Consider the following 21,684-nt stretch of genomic DNA (forward strand, 5'->3'; position numbering starts at 1 on the left):
GGGCACACACTCAACCAGGTGAGCTGGAGGCGAAAGAACTAGTTAGCTGCTGCGCTGCGGTCAACTCTCGTTAGCAACTAACCCCACAGCGCAAAGCACACCCACTTTAAGCTAAAGGACTAGCTAGCTACTGCGCAGCAAAAGCTAAAGTTAGCACAAAGCACAGCAGCAAACAGCAGCTGCTGTGCCATGTAGCTAATTCTGACTGAAAGACTGAAAGGTACGTACACGACTGCTATTTTTCTTGTTTTATTTGATTGATTTTATTAGACTGAATGAGCTAGAAGAGCTTGTGGAACATATTAAATTCATTTGTTACACATGAGGGGTGAAAGAAACAACAGTGATGCCAGCAAGCTTGCTAATAAATATTGTGAAATGTGATGTTATTGATACATTTTCCTTCATTCCATGCTAGTTTCCTGACTCACTGCTAGTCAGGTAACATCTCTTATTTGGGGCTGTTTGTATTTGTCATGGCCAATATCATACAAAGTCGACTGGTTTTGACAAAGCAACAAGCAGGGTCAACCACACACATTTCTTTCATATTGGTTGAAGCTGTGACTTTGCCAGTCAACATGTGCCAGTCACCAAAGTTGAACTCCACACAATACAAAGATGCGAATTAGCTTTGCAACTGGAAGCAAATGCTTTACTTGCATTGAATGGGAGTAAATGGTGGACGAATATTCACCAGTGGCCGTACCCTAACTCAGCAATTCAGGGCTTTATTGTCCCCAGTCTTCCCACATTTTCAACAAGTATTTTCTAACATTACTGATTTTACTTCACCCAGACTTAAATGACTCAAACCCAAGTTTAGGGGAGAAATTCAGTCAGACCCAAACAAAACCCACTGGGTCTGTTCACATCCAGACAGGTCAAATGGATTCAGGCACAAATTTCAAGCACTACTCCACAGTAATATACAGCAACACAGTTTAGAGGACAGAAAAGAGGTGAGCTCACTGCAACAAAAACAACAACATCTACAGCCAGGTTTATTTGTTAGAATTAGCAGAGGCAGGACAAGAGAATCATGCAGTTTGTATCATGAGCAGGTTTTCAGCATAGCAGCAGCCACTCATTGACCAACTGAGAAAGTGTTGCAACACTACGCACCTTGAATTTCAATGAGGGAGTATTCAAATGCTATTGTCATATAATAATGTTAAATGTCCAATAAAAGGTGCAGGGGTGTATTTCAAAGCCTGTTAAAATGACTATGCGAATGGGTCCGCACGTTTGGTGGAGCACCTAATATTTTTCCCACACTCAATGTGATCTTGATATGATTGTCACTCGCCAGTGAGGTTGTTCACACACTGAGAGCTACGCAACACCTCTTCTCATGCCTGTTTAATCCAATATATGCAAGAGCTTGACTCAGATGAAAAGGTGGGAAATGATGAAAGCTGTCATGTCTATTCACTTTAAATTCCTTTCATTCCGGTGCCAAAGGCGTGCAGGCTCCTAATGATACCAACAGTGAAATGAAAGCAGCAAATCTGACTGTGTCAGGCACTGAGCTGTGGTGTCTGACTGCTCACTGCCTGCTGGGGTATCACAGTTGGAGGAACCAATGTGTTTACATCACCACTTCATTTTCTATCCAGAGGAGAATAATGCATTTGATTTATGATTTACCTATCGGAAGGTTTGAGGGATATTTTGTAAATTCTGTTGACAGAAGTTCATCAATCTGATGTATTTTCTCAATTATTTGTGCGCAAACCAATTCTATACTCCATATATCTCTAATTTTGGGAATAATAGCTGTCTGTTGCAATGTAATGGATGGCAGTACTTTTCACCCTTTATTCCTCAAATTTGTATGCAATAAATTGTTTGTTTTGTACTTCCAGTTTGAAAATGGCACAGAGATGTGCAAAAATCATCAGAGCGATGATAATATGTAAGCCTTTCTTTCCTTGACATGAGCTGGAAAGAAATTTGAGGCTTACAATTCAGAAACGGTGAAGACAAACCAACAACCATAACATGAGATATTGATTTCTTTGTCTCTTTGTTTTTGTAAACTTCACAGCCAGTGGTGAGCTGTACAGATTTGCCAGGCAGTGTGGTGCATGTTGTGTGGGGGGGGCAATGGAAAGGGATAGATTGGGTTGCCATATGGGAAAATGTCCAAACTTTTTGACAGATTTTTTCCACAAGACGGAGCAAAAGTACCGCTCCGCCTGCTCTTCAAACAGGCACGAACAGGTAAGATGGATGAGTGTTTCAAGTCACTGAAAACGTAGAAAAAAAGAAAAATGGCGTGCGAGTCTGTCTGAAGCTCATGCGATGCTTTAATTCCAATGACTGAATAGCAGATGCCAAGCAGAGTTACCGAGTGTCTCTTCTTGGCTGCATCCAGGCTCGGCTCCCTGCCGGCATTTCGGCTGTTCCGCAGTATTAGTCCAGACTCCCGTGCCTTCTGTGTTTTCACTGGCGGGGCTGGGGGAGCCATCTTAGGAAGCGCTGAAACCTTTGAGCCGAAGGACTGACTCTCTGTAGCTCCTCTACCAGACTGGTAGCTATCATCGTGATGTTCTGCTTTAGCGATACCCTCCAGATCTGCTGCAAATGCTGGATGGAAGGTGGCGGCGTCAGTCCAAGCGAGGTCTGAGGATCCCTCTGGAGAGCCCACCGACCAGCGGTATTCTCTTCTCATGAGCCGTGTGGGCTCATCCTGTCCTGTCCTGTCCCTTTCATCCTTACATGCTATGCTCTTTGACCGCTCTGGCTTGAGAGGAACAATCCTGGTGATTTCCGACTGGTAGCTGCTGCCTGACAGTCGGTGGAAAGACGTCCTCTGACCTCTGTCTCCCAGGAAACCCTCAATATCCTCTCCCCCGGAACTACTGATCTTTCTCTCATGTGTCCTGACCTGTCGCAGTTTCACCTCGGCTAGCTCCTTGTTGTCAATAAGGCCCTTTCCTCGCACCTTCATCACATACTCCCCTTTACCACCTGCTAATGAACTATCGTGTTCTATCTTTCTTGGTCCGTTCACTGAGCCTAAATCGATATCAGCTGGCCCAGCCTGACTCACTTTTCTCTTTACCTGCTTTGTTCCTTGAGTGGAGACCTCCCTGCTTTCTCCTATTGATATATCCTCTTGTTGGCTGTCTTTATAGACCCTGACAGACTGATCCTTTCCTGATCCCTCATCATCTTTTATCATCCCCCCCAGGGATGACTCACAATGATTTCCTGTTTTAGAGGTTTTTGCTGGACTGTTGTCCGAGTCTGAGCCCTCATTTTCTTCTTCAGTAGAATCACTGCTTCCTTTCCTGTAGATGAGCTCGCCAGGCATTCCCAGATTTAAGCTCTGGGGTCTCCTCTTTTTCCTTGGATTAGAAGCTGTGCGTTCCTTTATCTGGCGCGAGCCTGGAGCCACATCGCTGTTTGCCTCAGGGTCTGAGGCTCGAGACGGTTTACTTTGAGATTTGTCTTTAGAGGAGTCTGCATTCTCGGATAATTGAATCATAAAACGACTTTTGTTCGTCGGCCGAGGTTCACAGCATTCATCTGCCTCCCTGGATGATTTTGTTGATGGAAATTCATCAATATGGCTTTTCATTTCTTTTCTGTCATACCCTGTTAGCTCTTTATGTATCATCTTGGTAACGTCTATCTCTTTTTCAAGCTCCTTTTTCTCCCATGAGGAATCAGATGTGAGAGATTTGTTCTTTTCTTCTGCCTTCCAGTCATGGTCCTGTTGATAAGTTTCTTGTTTTTCAATCAATACCCACTCCTCAGAGCCCTACATGTTGGTATAGATTAAACACAGTTAGACACGCCAAGCACAAGTGCTGCAAATAATGAAATCTACACATTCATTTGAATCACAGAAAAGAGAACAAAATGTACAAACGGTAGAGAAGGTACCCAAGTTTTGGTAAACATGAATTTGCATTTAGGGAACTGTTGGACAGTATGTGGTGGTGTTTCCTTATACAGATGGGCATATGAATGATAGGGATGCACGGTAGGCGGTGCATTTCACCAAACCACAAATGCTATAAATAGTAAGCCATCATGAAAAGGAGGAGTGAAAGATGTGCAACCTCAGGTGAAGTCACCAGAGTCTTCTGGACGAAACCCTCAACAGACAGGCTGTTAACAGGGTCCTTTCCCACTGCTCGGCCCACCAACTGGCCGACAAGAGGCAGAGGGGAGAGTTTAAAAGAGAAGGAAGAATAGCCGTTAGAGCTTGGACTCAAAATGAGGGAGTAAATTAGTAAGATGCACAATAAAACATTTCATGCAAAAGCGAGAAAATGAGAAAGGCAGACAGAATCAGTGCTAACAGGACTTCACTGAGTTATTCTGAAGAAACTTTTTAATGAACTTCAAACTAAAATCATGCAATCCCACGGACCTGACAGCCACCAAATCCACATAACCAAATCAGCAGACATTTGCAATGCAAATATTTTTTTTCCCTGTAACTACATCAAAGAGTTGAGTTCGAATGAATCTTTTGGAAACCATCAAGAGCACAGAGACTTCCCCAGCCTTCGACTGTCAGTCAAACAGAATAATACCCCCCCTCCCTCTTACCTGGAATGAGACACACGGGAGATTACATTTTCTGCTGCAGACAACGCTTGACATTCTATGGGTTTAATCTGATCATCCCAGACAGCAGATGAGAGATTGTGTGAAGACAACTTAGGCAACGGCAAAAACCAAACTATCCTATCCAAAGAGTACAATCTCAGTGCTCTATCTTCAAAAGCCTAATTACCAAAATGTGATCAAAGCTCAAGAGCTTTCGTGATCTGGCATAAAGAAAACTGTGTCACTGTTAGGCAATCAAGGAAAATAAAAAAAAAGATAACTGATAATTATTTCTCAAGTGCCTCACATTGAGTAAATCTCAAAAACATCTTGACACTAATCTCATCAAGATGCTTCCTTCTGTGCTACTTGTCAGTCATCTTCGAGTACCTCAGAGATTTTGTCAGAATAATTTGGGTACACAAGAGAGAGTCAGAATACACTTCATTACACACGTCTTAAAATAAACTGCAGATTTTTTAAGTTTCCTCCTGTGAGCAATAGTGTCTTTGCACAGGAGATACGTGTTTGAACTGCCTATAGGACAAAAATTAAACAGCCATGACTACCTTCACCAACCATATCGTGCATCTTCAGGCTTGAATTATTCAAATGAAAAGGGCATACAAAAAACATGCAAAACAAGTTTCTCTATGTGATAAAAATATGACATGTTTAGCCTTGAGTCAAGCAGCAAAGAGAGGAATTCAACATGGCAGCGCCCAGATGGGAATATTAATGCCCTCTAATGGAATGTCAAGCATCACAGTTTGCTGGATTTGAGATACTGACCATAGTAGACTTAAGAGCCCACATTACCCCACCCCACTAGCGTAAGCCCCTACTCACAGCCTTCTTCTCTGGTGTGCCTGTCGGTGAGGTGGCTGACAGACGTTTCTCGCGGTAAGACAGCTTGCTGTTAGGCTCCCTCAGGGCTCTCTTTAGCTCGTTGATGCTGGCCTGGTGCTTCAGCAAGACATCCTTTGACTTATCCAGAAACTGGAGGGAAATGTGCGGAAGACGGGACAAAAAAGACAGGAAGAGAAGCGTGCATAGATTAGTGGGATGTCAGCATCTTTTTTTCACATCAACACATCTGATGACTTAACTGGATGTGAGATAACTGAAAAGATGCAATATGAAATGCTTACACTTATGTCAACAAAAATTACAGTAGTGTTTTACTGCTCTGTGTCGTGGAGAGCAATGACATTTAAGATGGTATTGAGGCACATAGAAAACAAAAACAAATATATTTATAGTTGAATAAGATTTGTAGACAATCAAGGCACTTAATGTAAAGTAGATGAATGAGGAAATGAATATGTAACATCTATTAACCTTTTTGGATAATTGAAATTCTGCAATATTTCTTTTGTTTGGAGTGATTAAAGTCAGTGGTGGAAAGTAATTTTATACATGTACTCAGCTGTGTTGTGGTACAATTTCGAGTGTTGCCACTTTCTGCTACTTTTTACTGCTACTCCCTACTCACAACAATTCAGGGAAAAATCTCCAGTATTTTACTTGACTAAATTAACCTTATGAAAGCTGTAGGTACTTGTAACTTTGCATGTTAAAGAATAGATTAAAATACAAGTCCATCTTAAAACAATATTGAGGCGCCCATACATTAAACGTTTTTTTGCTTATTGTAATTATTCGTCATGTTCATACTGGCCATTAAGAGATGCCTTAGTAATGTGTTTTTAATAAAAGTGATGGAGGTTAAAAATCCACAGTCCTCTTTCTATTAAAAAAAGTATTGTAGTAAAAAAATATATATATTCAGTCTTTACTAAGAGCTCCTTGTTGTGTTTTAGATGTTCATGAATTGTTCGAAGTTTGACCAACATTTTCAGACATTTACTCTTGAAACTTCTGAGATCGCTTTGTTTAAATAACAAGGCCCAAGGAGGTCAGAATATCCAATGTTTAACAAGAAGGCAAGATGAGAGAAAAGTAAAAAAAAAAAAAAATGAATACAAATTGTGTATGACCCCATGGGACCTGCTGGAGGGGCCTGGCCCCAGGTTAGGAATCACTGGATTAAAATCTGACCAGTTGACCTTAATTAAAAAATCTAGGAAATGAATAGCCTCGAAAAATGTAAGTAAATATAACTATTAGTCTTAAGATTATATATATTCTTATTATTAAGTGTACTTAAAATTAAGTTGTATTTACTTAATTTTATGAAGTTGTTGCAACTTAAATATGACAAGTAACACTGGCCTTTTGAAGTGTTAGTAACTTAAGTAAACCAAGTAAGTCTGACCTAACTTAATCTTGACAAAGAAGATTTGTGGTGTGATGTGGTGGAGTTAGGATATCCTCAAGTTCTGTTAACAATAACATAAGAATATACCACAGTGATTGAATAATTTGCATCCAACAGAATACAGATATAGCACAATGTTAACACCCACAGAGCTGTTTTGTTTATTACAATTCAATGCATAATTTGTCTGATAAAGTCTGACTATTTCTAGATTTTTTTAATGGTTATTATATAAGGCTTTAAACTGGATTTGTTTAGACTGTATAACTTCTTTTGTTTCCACAAAGACTGGCCTCAAAATGCGTTGTGTTAAAATAAAATTTAAAAAATCCTGCAAACTAATGACTGTGCTTTGTGCTCACTTTATCTTTATGAGGCAATCAGTTTCCTTAATTCTGCTGAGTAAACATAACTGTTCAGCTAAGTCAGACTTACTTAATTTATTGAAGTTGCTAAAAATTAGAAAGAACAATTTAATTGCACTTGTCATTCTTAAGTTGCAAAAACCTAACACATTATGTATACAACTATTTTGTAATTAACTCAACAACTAGATTTAAAGTAAACATAACATATGACTAATGGTTAAATTTAAGTACCTTTTTCAAATCAATCAGAGTTTTTTGTTGTTGTTCTTTTAAGATCAACTTGTCAGATTTTACAGTTTGTATATAAAGTCATTTACAGTAGCCCTCACCTTTACCAGCTACAATAGTAAACTGCATCAGCACTAACCATATAATAATGTAATGTATGTAAAGTTTTTTTTCTTATTGTTTGGTTCAATGTCATTTTTTACAGTACACACTTTTTATTCATTCTTTTTGAGGCATCAAATATGCAATTTTGGTTTCTACGATAGTTTCCCTATTAATAGTTTTCATAATCTTATTTTACAAGCAAATCCTTATTTACAAAAAAAACTAAAGAGAAGATGAAATAAAAATGTCTGTGTAGAATGTCCACATTAAAATTAAGTGCAAACTCACGTGGACTAACATTCTCCATTGCCTTGTTTGGCCACAAGTTTTGTTGCAAATACTGATGTGAATACTGATGTTCAGTTGCATTTTACAACTACAAGTGGTACTTACAGGCTGCATGATTGCTAATAGAGTCAATGGAAAAAGCCAACCAGATGCCTCTTTTAGTCAAGGGCTGTTTTTCTGCAGAACAAGTAGCCTACTTTTAATTTTGACATTTTTAAGTGCATGTAGCAGATAATTCTTCTGTACTTTCACTGAAATAGAATTTTGAATGACAGGCATTCTCTAATTTCTGATAACAGAGAGGTATTTCACTAGAGACTAACTTGACAGTATTCTGTGCTCACTGTGACCAGGTGTTTCAAATCTCTAAAACATTCTAAAAGAAATCCAAAAATATCTTTTGGTCCAAGGTGCAGGCAAATCTGTGAAAACCTCCAGAGACTAAAGGTGTGAAGGAAACGCAGCACACGCGACAACAAGCACAAGGGCTGAAGACAGGAACCTGTACCTCCTGTTTGTGCCGAGGAGTGGCCTCCTGGTCCAACTGAGAGAGCTGAGTTGGGGCAGGAGGGTGGGCGAGCAAAAGAGGGGTCAGAGGTGAAGAGTGCGGGGCCAGAGAGTGCAGGAACAAGGTCAGATGCAGAGACAGGGTGGTAGAGGGTCAGTCAGTCAGAGCACAGGCAGGCAGACAGATAGGAGGGCTACATTTGGCCATGTGTTATCATGCCAAGACAAATTTGGAAATTATTTGAAAATACATCCCAGCAGACATTTTGGAAGATGATAATCGAGTAATGCAAATATATCGTCAATATAAAAGTGCTTTCTTGGATCTTTCATAACTGCTCTTGCCAATTTGTAAAGTCTAGACAGAAATATCTTTCTCATATCAGTTCAAACTGCTTTCTAAAGCTTTTTAAGTGTGTCAGATTGTGCTGTGCTTCAGTTGTCCCTACCGTACCAATCACTGTCAGTCAAACGTTTGCTGGGATGCTTAACCATGACAACTAAGTCCAGGCGCAACCGTAACAACATCACTTGCTTATATGGTGCAATGCAGCACCATTTTTTTTATATGATGAGTGTTGACTGCCACAGTCAGACAGTGGAAGACAGGCGGAGAGAATTAGAAAAATCAGACAGATATACTTATTGATGGATGAATAAAGACAGGTATACAGACAGACAGAGACCAAATCACCAGACACCAAATACCTCCTGTTTACTGTCAACTGGTGACCCAGCCTCCTCCTTATCGCCAGCGAGAGTTAGAAAAAAAAAGAAATAGCGTGTTAGCAACACAGGGCTAGGGTTGAGTTTGCATCTCTCAGCATAATGAGAAAGGGTTAAAAAAAAACTGTAAAGCTGTCAGTGGGATTTATGAGCAGTGCAGTGTAAGCATATAAGCCTGAGTGAATAGGAGTGAAAGGAGAAGAGTTAGTAAAGGCTAAATCCACCAAAGCCACCACAGCGTTATGCCCCTGCTGGATAAGTCTAAATTGGCCTGAGAAGCTTGTACTGCACCCATTTTACATCAGCACCCAGTCCATGCCATCTCCCTGCACCAAGGCTGGAGTTGTCTTCAAGGTGACTAAAGCTGTATACTTTTGGACCATCCCAAATTTTAACATCAGCTTTAGCACAATGGAAATTCATAAAAAGTCACAGTGTATTAGGAAATCTTTACTACCAAGATCTCTTTCTTTCTGCTCGGAGTGATGTTGCCGTCATAGTCTTGCTGCGTCTCCCCGCCCCGCTCTTGGTCCTTGTCCTCCTCGTCCTGCTCCAAACTGGGCTCCAGCTCGGTCTCCTGCTCGTCCACAGAGGGGCTGTGGAGGCGACGCTGTTCACTGATGCTGCGGTGGGATAGGCCGTCATGGTTCTCACACATGGCAGAAACTGGCCGTGAAAACTCTGCCGGTGACAAGAGTTGAATTATCATGAGAGACAAGTCAGAGTTCAGCTGATGTGGAGTTTTAAAGCAATAGTTGGTCATTTTGAGAAATAAGCTGAGGGTGCTTTTGCGCCTGTAGATCGGTTAAAGTCATTAGAGTCATATTCTCCAGTTAATATTTCATTCATATTGGATCAAAAATTTTCAGGGGATAGTTTGATTCTTTTGAAGTGGGGTTGGTGTGAGGTACTTATACATAGTCAGTGTATTACTGACAGTAGATGTTGGAGAAACAGGCAGAAGCAGCGACACAGAAGCTAAGCAGTGTACAGCTGTGGAGGGGGCAGCAGTAAAACATATTTTAGGCACCTAAAAAACTCAGTATTAGTTTTAACGTATGTTATATTTGGAATATTTTCACTGCTGTATCTTGTCATCAGACAGCTATGTCCAACAGCGAACTTAAGTTGTTACATCACTTTCTTCAAAGCCAGACTCCTTTGAGGAAAATTGTATTTTACCAGTGCTGAACTCAGGAGCTGCTGGTCTACCGCTGCCTTGATCAGTTAGTTTGTTTGTGTTGTTACATGACTTTGTTTGGTAGGGTTACCTCAGATTCACCAGAATCACACTAATGCAAACAAACATCCAGTAGACCAGCAGCTCCCGTGTTCAGCGAACTAAAATTACTGTTTTTCTCAATAGAGTCTGGTGGCTTTCATGAGAGCATAGATGGGGCACTGAGGCTGCTAATGGTTCCTTCATCTGAAAACGCTATGTGAAGGAATGGCAGCAGTAAAAATAGTCTCATTATAGCGCACACATAAACTGATACGTTTTGCAGCTGGTAACATTTCACAGCGGTACATGACTTAGGCATTGGTACTCCTGCCTGCTTTTCCAAAGTGGGGGTGTGCTGCACACCACCTACTGTTTGTAATTCGCTGACTACGGATAAGTACTTCATGCAACCCTATTTTATAAGATCAGAACTATCCCTTTAAGCTTATAAACTTAATAGTTTGAACCAGGACCTTTAGGGTTTGGATTAAATTGTGAAAAAAAGTGTGGAAAAAGTCAAGCTAAAGCTGTTAAATGTCTCTGATACATATGTATTTCAAATCATCGGGTGCTTTGTTAATTAGTATCAGATCAGGCTAATATTGGCAGATACCTAATATGAAACCACTGACTGGGATTAGGGCCAAAACTACTATCAGCTTGTTCGAACCGAACTGAACAGGTTAGGTGTAAAGGTACCCTTACTCGCTTTCATGCCAAGATTTAGTTGAGAAGGTCTATACCACTATCTTATCTGTCTGTCAATGTGAAGCTATGTGAGACAAAGAGTTACCTTAGCTTAGCATAAAGACCGGAGGCAATTAGAAACGGCTAGCCTAGCTCTATCCAAAGATGAAAATTTAAGTGTAAAAACAACAGGGTTATGTGAAGGACTGTTTTTTTTGGCCTGGAGCAGGGACTTGAGAAACCCCCTAAAACTGCAGTTTATTGTTTATACACTTAAAATTTTGTATGGATTGATCAAATGACAAATTAGCTGGACAGAGCAAGGCTAAGTATTTCTTCTGCTACCAGGTTTTATGTAAAGCTGAGATACACATCTTCTGGCCGTAAATAACTTTGCAATAAAGCAGGAAAAAAGTGTGTTTCCAATTGTCCATATGTCCAACTATTCCTTTAAAGGTCTATCTCAAAATTGTGACTTTAGACACTCCATAAGTAGATCTCTCTGGGAGCTACTCTGGCTCTCACCTCCGTCCAAGCTCCTGGACAGCAGGTACCTCTTGCTGGTGGAACGCTCAAAGTGTGGAGCAGGCCGGTCTATAAGAGCACTGGCCTGTCTGGTTTGAGCCTGTGTCCTTCCACTGTATCGAAACTTTGAACCCATCACCAAGAAGCCCTTAGGAGGAGGCTCTGGAGACACCAGCCTGTGAAAACAAACCAGTGAGCATTATAAAACACACACTTTAGCTGGAGCTACGCCTGATGAACCATGAGACCAGATTGATTCATACCTGAAGAAGGTGTGATGCTCAATGCAGACCTTCCACAGCCTCTTGGCAGCTCTGTGGTTGGGGAGCTTAAACCCGATTGTACTTTCAAACTGCTCATACTGGAGGGGAGAGAGCACAGGGAGACAGAGAGAAATGGTGTGAGGTATAGCACCTGGTGTGTTTACTCTCTTTTGCTGAAGGGCACCTCAGTACTTCTCCATGGATAAAAGTTTAGGGCAAACCCAATCAATAAAGCAGTCTTTACTTTGTGCTGGCGTGGATACTATTACTACTATATAAGCAAATACACTGAGAACATGAATTTTGCCAACTGGACAGAAAGGAGCAGATCTAAGCAGAGGAAGGATAACATCCAATGCTCAGACACTGGGAGCAAATGAGAGGAAAACTATTTCATGGCTCTATATTTACACTCTTTATCCCTCTATTCTGGCTGTGGCTGCAGCTGCAACCGCTCTGTTAAAGGGGCTCTTTATTTGGCTCGATCACAGGCTCACTGTGCGGCTCTGTCACTTGACTGGGTCTGGCCCAGACAGCCTGTCACACTGAGGCTCAGCATGGAGGATAAGCTGCAGCGCTGCACAGCACAATGAGGAGGGCCAGAATATAGACCCTTACTGTGCAGAGGGGCAAAACCTGGAGGTATAAAGCAGCGGATTTTTACAGCCATGTGCTCAGCACAATGACCACACATTCATTGCTGCAGTGACTTTCAACAGTAACGGCTGTGACAGAACATCAGCTATTACTGTACTCAAAATCTGAGATCATGGCTTGAAGGAATAGTTTGACATTTTGGGAAATAGGCTTATTCACCTTCTTGCAGAGCATTAGATGCGAAGATCAATACCATTCTCGTGTCTGTGTGCTAAATATGTGTCTGGAGCCACAGGCTGGTCAGCTTAGCTTAGCATAAAGATTGGGAGCAGGGGGAAACAGCTACCCTGGCTCTGTCTAAAGCACGGATCGGCAACCTTGATTATCAAAATACCCTTATTTGGCCATAAAAAAAAATCTGTCTGGAGCTGCAAAACATGTTTGAGCCCAATACTGACAGTAACACAGCCTATGAAGTCTAAATTAATATGTCTAAATTCTCTAAATTAAATCAACATGACTACTAGGTGTAAATGAGCATTCATTGATATGTTTTAACACAGTGCAGTGGGCTATTACTGTAATTATTATTTAATACTTTAACTTTGCAGCATTGGTGGTGAAAGCAAACAGATCTTTCCATGCATTATTAAACCATCATTTTTTCCTCTGAGACTTTTCATTTTGTGGCTTTGAAATCCCTAGCGAGCCTAGCTAAGGAGACTCAAGACTAGCTTTTGAGGTGCAATAAAATTTAGATGAAAATTAAGGCACTGGCCTCTAGTTTCCCGGCACGGCGCATTTAAGGGTGAGGAGAGGGGCTTATTTGATTGGTGTGATGTGAATCGGCTGTGTAAAACCCACTCCACGCCTTCTCTCCTCCCTCTTTCCGACTTGCGCAGGTAGGAGTTACGGAGGTGGGAAAGAGGAGTAGCTGCGCCAGCGCGCACGGTGTGCCAAACTTGCAAAATCCGCCTGGCCACACCCAGTTGCCTCCGCCTCGCCCGGTCTGCGAAACTAGAGGCCACTAGGTCATAGACATATTACACACATTTTAGCTGAAATGTTAACGCATTTTTAAATTTGGTATATAGCTACTGATTTTAGAGCTGGTAAGTATGAGAGTCACTGTAGACCCACAACAATGATAACTAAAAGTAAAATATTAATAAATAATAGCTTTTCATTTAATTTTTTGTCAAAGACTCAGGGAGCCACTGGAGAGGGGCTACAGAGCCACATGAGGCTTCAGAGCTGCAGGTTGCTTGCCCCTGGTCTAAACGTAAAAAAAACCCAACCTATCAGCACCTCTTCTCACCATTTAGCAGGTTATATTCAACTTATTTAATCCAAAAAAAAAAAAAAAGACTTTCTGAAGCTGCCATTATAAGGCAAGAGCAGAGACTCCAAGAGGTCACTGCACCGGGCCTAGGAATAGTACCACTCCCCACTCACCCCACATCCTCAGTTTGAAACGCAGGCTGTCTGTTATAAATTTGAACCCAGATATCTCACGTGACATCACTATGATATCATAAGGGGTTACTTTTTTTTACTGGATAAAGCTCTTCCAAAGCTAAGAGGACATTGCACAACTGTTTTTTGTTAAGTAGCATGACCTAAGGCAAATAAACAATTTTTTATGTGTGAAACTGACAGAGTACGCCTTTAATGATCCTTAATTGTACTGCAAACCTCTCCAGGTCGTATCTTGATGTAGAAGTTGCTCCTCTTGTAGGAGATCTTAAGGATCTTTGGCCATGCAAAGCGGTTGATCCTCAGCCGATCACGGTAAATCAGCAGGCCGTTGGCACAGACACCCAACATTATGTCAATCCCTTCAGAATCCTAGAGAGAACAAGGTACAGCAAAGAGGCAGAAATGATTTAACAGCGACACTGAATGCGTCCTTGAAAAGCCACTTTCATGCAAATTAAGATAACTTTGGAAGCAGCCAACCTTAGCATGATGGAGGTCCACCCCATACATGGACAATTTCTTCGCATTCTCCAAGAAGTTAATTTCTGCCTCTGCTGGAGTCATCCCCCTGTGGGCAGAATAACGTTAATATCTGTAACTAACGTCAACAGGCTTCTTAAAAAATAAATCCATAATCTCGCACAGTGGGAGCAGAATTATCTTGGTAATATGCTTGATAGCTTCAATTCTAAATTCCTGGTATCCACCCCCCAGGCATTATGTTTGGGCATATGCCAAAAAGCATTGCCAAATCGAGTGGCGAAGACCCCGGACCTGAGAAAGTGTTCTCGCACTGGCAGGACTCGCACTGTGTACATCTCAATGACAGATGGTGCTATAATGTGACGCCATCTATGCATGATGGAGTGTTGCGACACAACAGAAAACTCATCAGAGGATAGATGAAGGTCTGATTTTAACAACACTGTGTCCAGTACTTGTAGTTTCGATGGAGCTCCATCACCCTCTCCTCCAGCTCACGGGTCTGATTTGGGGCGAAGCGGAAGTCGGCGACATAGTCTGAGCCGTGGTCGTCCTGGTCGTAGTCCCCCAGCTCGGCCTGAACAGTGTAGGAGCCAAGGAGGGCGTGAGTGACGAACGAGCATGGCAGTCGGCCTGACAGCATGTCATCCCTCAGCTGCAGACACAGGTAGTATCTGTCAGACGAGACAAAAAGGGGAGGAGAGGAGGGTGTTGGCAGTCAAACAAGCCTGAACCAAGGCAAGCTCCAACAAGTATTCAGCGTAGTTAATCCATGGCAGTTAGTAGCATTCCAGGTCTAATCCTCGAAGAGGAGAGAAGGATTTGGGTTGCTTTGACACCAGGGCAAATACAGCATGTAAATTGTTACAATATTTTTATGTAAACACTTGTCTTTAGGAAAAATTAAAAAAAAAAGCAAATCTGCAAACTGACGTGTAAGTTATTTATCCTCTGACAGCACAGCCAAAGGAGTTACTACTGTTGGTATTGTAAGAGTGTGTGTGGGAAAGACATATTCTACCTGGTAATATCCTCAGTGAGCTGGGAGGGGTCTGGAGGGTAGAACTTGACAGAGAAGGCAAAGTGCCATGGAGAGTCTGGGGAGAAATTACAATGAGAGCTGGAAGATTAACGATCCTGTCTGTCTAAGAAAAATAGTACATAATTGTAATTACAAACCAATGATGGAAATGTATCCAAAAGATAACCACAAACCTTTGCATCACTTCATAAGCCAACAAATCTCATTTTTATGATTTCACTGATTGAATTTTAAAATATTCATCATCTCATCTACTTAGAAAAAACACTCACTGCGCATCTGCTTCTTGATCTCCTTGGAGGGATCCAGCCAGTTCTGAAAGACAGAAGGCATAATTCACACAGGGACAACTGGAAACATGGCTAAAGCACACCCCGGTGTCACATTTTGCTCCAATTGCCGTCAGCGTTCCTAATGAAAGCCTTTCCATATGGTTAAATAAAGGAACTGAGCCCTCCCCTGCTGAGCCGTTCAAACGTGCAGAGAGCAGATTTAATTCAAGCATCTGTTTCTTCATTGTGCTGCAAAAACCACTGCCAGCCAGTTACCTATGTTATCTCATCACATCCGATCATGCAGTGAACCGCTTCGCATGTGGGGGCACCATTTCTGATTTGGTAGCTGGAGCATCTCAACAGTGGTGCAGTGCACACTCACTCACTTGTAACAGAAGCTGTAAATCATGCTGTTTAGAGGCACAGCAATACACAGACGGCAATAAAGAGACTAATGAAATACCTCCCCTCACGTACTCCTACACTGCTAGAATTGTTTGTACAGTTTGTAACAGATTTAAAAAATCTACATTCAGTTTGCTTTCTTTTGTTTGTTTTTTATAGAGAGGACATTAATACATATTGAAGTCCCAATAGGGGTTGCAGTCTTTTTAGTATCCCAGTCAATATTGTATTTTGCCAGGCTTATCATATCTGTTTTACCTCTCTGGAGGCTTGTGTTTTTCTATGGACTCTCCATTGCATATTCATCTTATTACCTCCGCCAAAGAGGTTATGCTTTTGGTTTGCTTGTCTGTTTGTTAGCAGGATTACAAAGAAAACTACTTTGAAACTTGGTGGAAGGGTTTATCATGGGCCAAGGACAAACCCATTAAATTTTGAGGTGGAATGGAATGATTGGGCAAATACACAAAACTATCTTTCACTTTTGATAACATTGCATACAAAAAAAGGATATTTTTTGCATTAAGAGCTGCTAAGAAATCTGAATTAAAGAGTGAGCTTAAAATCAAAATTAACTGGAAAAATAACTTGGCTTCATTTCAATTTTGGAGAACTCTACAGCCAGTCTTCCCAAAGCTAATATCAAAACCACATGATTGCACCTCTAACTTTGGCACAGCAGTACTTTGAGCTAAATGCTAATGCTAGCATGACAACATGCTTACAGTGAAAATGCTAATATACTGGTAATTAACAGATATAATGTTTACCATGTTCACTATCTCAGTTAAGTGTGTTGGCATGGCAACATTTGCTAATTAGCACTAAGTACAAATGCAGTTGAGGCTAACGGGAATGTCAACATTTTGAACTGCTAGTGATGCTATAAGGGGAATCATCACAGTCATTTGGATTTATCAGCATCATAGGTATCTACCTATGCCAATTTGTGTGACAATTCATTCAATATTATATGACACTAAAAAACAAATAGATTTAGCGAAATTCAGTTTAATGCCTCTGTGAACCAGTCATGTTTCAGTTACAGTTTACATCCGTGTCTGTCCAGACTCATGCTTCAAATATGGATATTGCTGCAAAGAAGCTACATATTCTAAAGATGCTTCACACACACCTTCAACCCAACAGCACAGAAGATCTTTATCGGGGGGGGCAATCCTCCACATCTTGAGGTCATGACCTTATAGTTCTCAGGGGGAAGTTTCCTGTTTTGTTAAACCTTTTATTAGGGGGAGCACTGTCCTTTGCCAGTGCAGCTGATGGGTGCAACCTGGGGTCAGAGCTTTGGTTTGGTATAAAGGTCTGAACATTCTGAAGGTTGTCAGAGAACACTTGCGTCTTCTCTACATGCTGCATGTATTAAAGAGACTTGATTCCTCACACCGAGTGTGTCACTTCTTTAGGAGGAGATTTCCCTCACACCTTCGACCACCAAAATCTAATCTGTTCATCCTTGGGTCCAAGTGAATGTTTGTGCCAAATTTGAGGAAATTACCTCAAGGGCTTCTTGAGATATCACACTCACAAGAATGGGACAAACGGATAAATGGATGGATGGATGGATGGATGGATGGGTTGGGGGGGGGGGGGGGGGGGGGGTGGATGGATGGATGAACTACCTGAAAGTGTAATGCCCTCGGCTACGGCTGGAGGCATAAAAATGTGGACCACTAGATGCACTAGATGAAAAGTCTGGGGATCACCAAAGGTCAGTGCATTTCATCCTCTGGGGACCATGAATGTCTGTATAAAATTCCACAGCAATCCATTAACTAGTTGTTGAGATATTTCAGTCTGGACTTAAGTGGTGGACAAACCAACCAACAATTACAACATTCCAATCCAGTCCTGTTGTGATCATGGCTAAATTCTTATTGAAACAAATCAGCAAAAAGGATTCATTGAAAAAGTGTAAGATGGAAAAAAATAACATCTGCTTGCTTAGACACACAGTAACAGGAGTTAATATAATTTGTTACTTTGATCCTTGGGCTTACAGTCACAAACACACAAACAGGTGTTTGATGCATGCAATATAGTTCTGTGCTGCCTGTGGTGCAGACTGCTGACGGTGATCTTCACTAACCCGAATACCTCGCAGCAACTGCTTATTAATGCTGACAGTCTTTTTGGCATCTGGTCTCGCATCAGTCAGAGTGGAATCAGGCGTGTGGGGGTTGATACAGCGCAGTGCAATCCTGTGGCCATGTTGGGCAAACTGCAAGCACCTGTCAGTTTGCGCTGTGCCTTCACGTACACACAAACACACTCATGTACACAGGCACAAATACACATACTCCTCCAGTGTTTAATCAGGCTGCTAAAGACTTTAATGAGCCGCAGGCATTTATCGTCCCCCTGAATCTATCTTATATCAGCTGAGGCCAAAGAGCACTCAATTAGTAAGGCACTCTCTGCTGCTTTGCTTTTCTCTGCAGAAGAGCAGGAAGAACTTTTAATCACTGACTCTTCAAGTCTCCAGTCTTGCTTTTGCAACCTTAGCTCATAAAGCAATCACACGGAATAAATGTTCTCCCAGAGAGCGAAGATTAAATCCTCGTTTCCCCAGCTGAGACAGAGAAAGGGCATCTTAAATGACATTTCAATTCTCCGGTTTGTTTGGTCTACCAATCAGCAATGACCCCAGACAGTAGGCTGCGCTCTGATAAGTCTGTCTTTGACGAGCCTGTCATATTGATCTAAGCCATAACCTTAACTACACTCAGGGAGAGGAAAATATTTGAACTTCAAGCCTGTTTACCTCTCTAACACCCCAGTTAACCTGTCTGTATGGGCCCAAGATCACGCTCGATCCAAAGCCTCTGCCATCAGACACGCGTCATGTCACAACATGTGAGCTGACAAAGTATGCACAAGCTAATGATTGTGACAGAGGATATGCTCCAGATGTTAAAATGGACTTAGTCTTGTCATCTCTCCTATCTTCAAAAGGCAGGAGGTGCCTCTGTAGCTTGTTGTGCAATCACATACCCGCCCTAAGGGAGGCTTGCATCAATCAAAACCCAAAACTCACATCTGACAAAGAGCTCTCATGCAGGCCGACAGCTAGGACCCATCACTTTTTCACTATTGTGTCTCCAGGTGCCGCCCTCCCCTTTTTGGTTGACTGAGCGCACCGGTGCCCACTTACTCATTGGTGATGAGATGATTTAAAGTTCCGCTCCAGTGTATTTTGACATTTTTATGGTATTTCTTTTTCTGTAGTCATTTCCTAACAATGTTGATTAACCACATTGTTTTTGTGTTCAAAGTTAAAAAAAGAAGGCTGTTGCTTGAAGATGACGTATGACTATAGTAGAAGCTGAAGGTCATATGTCATGCTACAAGCTTGCGCAGGTACAGCGTCATGCCACCTTGGCATCTGAGCAGCAAAACCGACAAACATCAGGTAAACTAGGTAACTTATCTTGTGCTTTGGCTACATTAAATGTGGATCTGTATCTTTTTTACTGGCTACACCTGCAGCGCAAATGCGCAGGTGAGACCGCTATCGCTATCCATAATAATATCAATGCTAGAACGGCAATCTGGTTGACATGGTAATTAATTATGTCCACCTATTAACCATACTTTGTTTGAGAATGAACGTTAACTTAAAAACAGGAAATAACATTGACTGGAATGGGCCAGTGGGCCAGTTGGCAGCTTAAGGACAGTGTGTATTTGGTTGTGAAACCTTTCTGGTGTTGTACCAGGATCAGTAACCTTCACTTTGTCCAGGGGGAGTGTGTTAAATAGTACTGGATTTGATGGTAAACATTTTGTTATTGTTAACAAATTCCTTTATTTTGCTTATACTTTGGTTCCCTTGATTCTTTGTCCCTGGTTTAATTTGTTGTTACTCCCCTCATCCCCTGGGCGTAATTGGGAAATCTAACAATCTGGGAGCTCGTCCAGGAAACAAGGTATTTGGGGAATGAAATAGTTATTTACTTGATTATATGATATTACGCCTGGTCTGTGTACCCAAAAAAGCAAACAAGGATCAGAGGGAAACATTCAGACCTTCTGCTTGAAATGTCAAAATGATTTGTGAGCTGATTGGAGTTTAATGTATGTACACATTTATAAGAAGCAGAGATAATTAAACCTCAGAGGACAGAACCAAAGAACCACAGCATTTCTGACAAGTGAGGGCTTTTCAATACGGAAACCAACTCAACACTTTCACTAAAAACAGGAAAAAAAAATGCACTTTAGCCGTACTGATTACATTAGCAAGTTAGACTGACAGACGTTAAAGTGAAAGGAGAAATAACACAAATTAATCCCAAATGAAATGTTGAATTCATATGCAGTAAAACTCACCCTTGCTGAATTCAATACACATCATAGGGTTTTGCTGTTACAGCCTTATTTGGTTTGGTATGACCAGTAGCTCATAGCGGCTAATGTTAGCAAACTTTATTTAGCTATTGTCGTGTAACTGACATTTCCAAGTTAGTTTGCTTTCTTTCCTCTACTTGTGCTCTGTTACACTATGTTTTAGCATTTGCAAGTATCCCAGAGACCACTGTTTAATCGACATTAGTAGACTTTCTTTAAAGTTAAAACTTGCCCACAGCTAGTCGGATAAGGCTTTAACATACAATGTGTAATTTTATGCCACTAGGGGTCTTTCAATCAAAACAATACCAAGATGGAGCAGTAATGTCACTGCAATTAGTTGCTCCTGGTTAAAATTGCTTCAGTGGTCATTGCTCAGGAAATTTTTACCAAGTGCCAAATTATCTGCAGAGGTCTCCCCCTCTCTAAAACAAACAGACCGGGTGATTAAAACAGGTAAAAACACTGAAAAGAGCAGTTTCACAGTAAAAATCAGTGTTTCTTTGGCACTGTTTGGCATGTCATGGATGGACTGCTAGCCCAGCGCCAGCTAAGGTGTGCTCACCTTTTTTTATTATAGTTCAAGATCCAGATGTTCAGGAGGTTTTCACTATGAGCCAAATTACCTGCAGAGGTCTCCTCCTCTCGAAAACAAACAGATGCTGTGATTTATACTGGTTAAAACACTGAATAAATTGGTTTCATGTTAAAAAGAAGTGTTTCTCTGATGCTGTTTGTCACAGCAGGGGCTGGAACTAAGCTGCCGCTAACGTTTGCTCAGCTTGCTGCTCTGATAACTTAAGATCCAGACATCTGATGACTAAAATCCTTTATCCGGTTAAAACATATAGTTAAAAACGACCAAGATCTAAAAAGTGTATTGTAAAAATGTGTCTTAAAACTGGAAAGTCCATTTGTGATAGCTTTGGCAGACGACCACATCCTTAAAGCATGCGCACAAGGGGATATGACTAACAGGTGACGGCAACCACATGACACAGACATTGATCTTGATTAAAATTACCGATTTCTCTGGGTTTGAACATTGCTGGAAACTTTTGGGATATTGTAAATACATGTCTCAACACAAAATTTAACATTGGTCTAGTCATTTTTAGACATCTTAATGCAGAAAAGTTACATATTCATATCTTACAGATAAGCTAGTAAACTGACCTGCTTACATTATGACCAAATTCTTCTTCAAACTATCCTGATAAACAGCAGCTCTTGGCTTCTGCAAATGGAGGTTTAACTCAACCA

At 41.3% G+C, this 21,684-nt stretch overlaps 1 protein-coding gene across 5 annotated transcripts in view; it reads right to left on the reverse strand.

Annotated features, from left to right (window-relative positions):
- The window catches only part of LOC117256207 (band 4.1-like protein 1), a 109,009-nt gene that overhangs the window by 16,357 nt on the left and 70,968 nt on the right, over positions 1 to 21,684 (reverse strand). For 2 of the 5 annotated variants that reach the window (XM_033625478.2, XM_033625477.2), the window contains exons 5-17: positions 15,646 to 15,688; positions 15,353 to 15,428; positions 14,787 to 15,005; positions 14,329 to 14,416; positions 14,065 to 14,217; positions 11,773 to 11,870; positions 11,510 to 11,685; positions 9,533 to 9,756; positions 9,058 to 9,093; positions 8,351 to 8,395; positions 5,422 to 5,571; positions 4,077 to 4,163; positions 2,354 to 3,772 (exon numbers count right to left, since the gene is read on the reverse strand). In XM_033625478.2, the coding sequence (XP_033481369.2) occupies positions 2,354 to 3,772; positions 4,077 to 4,163; positions 5,422 to 5,571; positions 8,351 to 8,395; positions 9,058 to 9,093; positions 9,533 to 9,756; positions 11,510 to 11,685; positions 11,773 to 11,870; positions 14,065 to 14,217; positions 14,329 to 14,416; positions 14,787 to 15,005; positions 15,353 to 15,428; positions 15,646 to 15,688 (2,814 nt within the window). The remainder of the gene's footprint in view (positions 1 to 2,353; positions 3,773 to 4,076; positions 4,164 to 5,421; positions 5,572 to 8,350; positions 8,396 to 9,057; positions 9,094 to 9,532; positions 9,757 to 11,509; positions 11,686 to 11,772; positions 11,871 to 14,064; positions 14,218 to 14,328; positions 14,417 to 14,786; positions 15,006 to 15,352; positions 15,429 to 15,645; positions 15,689 to 21,684) is intronic. The other 3 variants (XM_078174758.1, XM_033625479.2, XM_033625484.2) reach the window with 2 other exon arrangements.

The sequence above is a fragment of the Epinephelus lanceolatus genome, chromosome 1 (genome assembly GCF_041903045.1).
Source record: "Epinephelus lanceolatus isolate andai-2023 chromosome 1, ASM4190304v1, whole genome shotgun sequence".
Lineage (NCBI taxonomy): Eukaryota > Metazoa > Chordata > Actinopteri > Perciformes > Serranidae > Epinephelus > Epinephelus lanceolatus.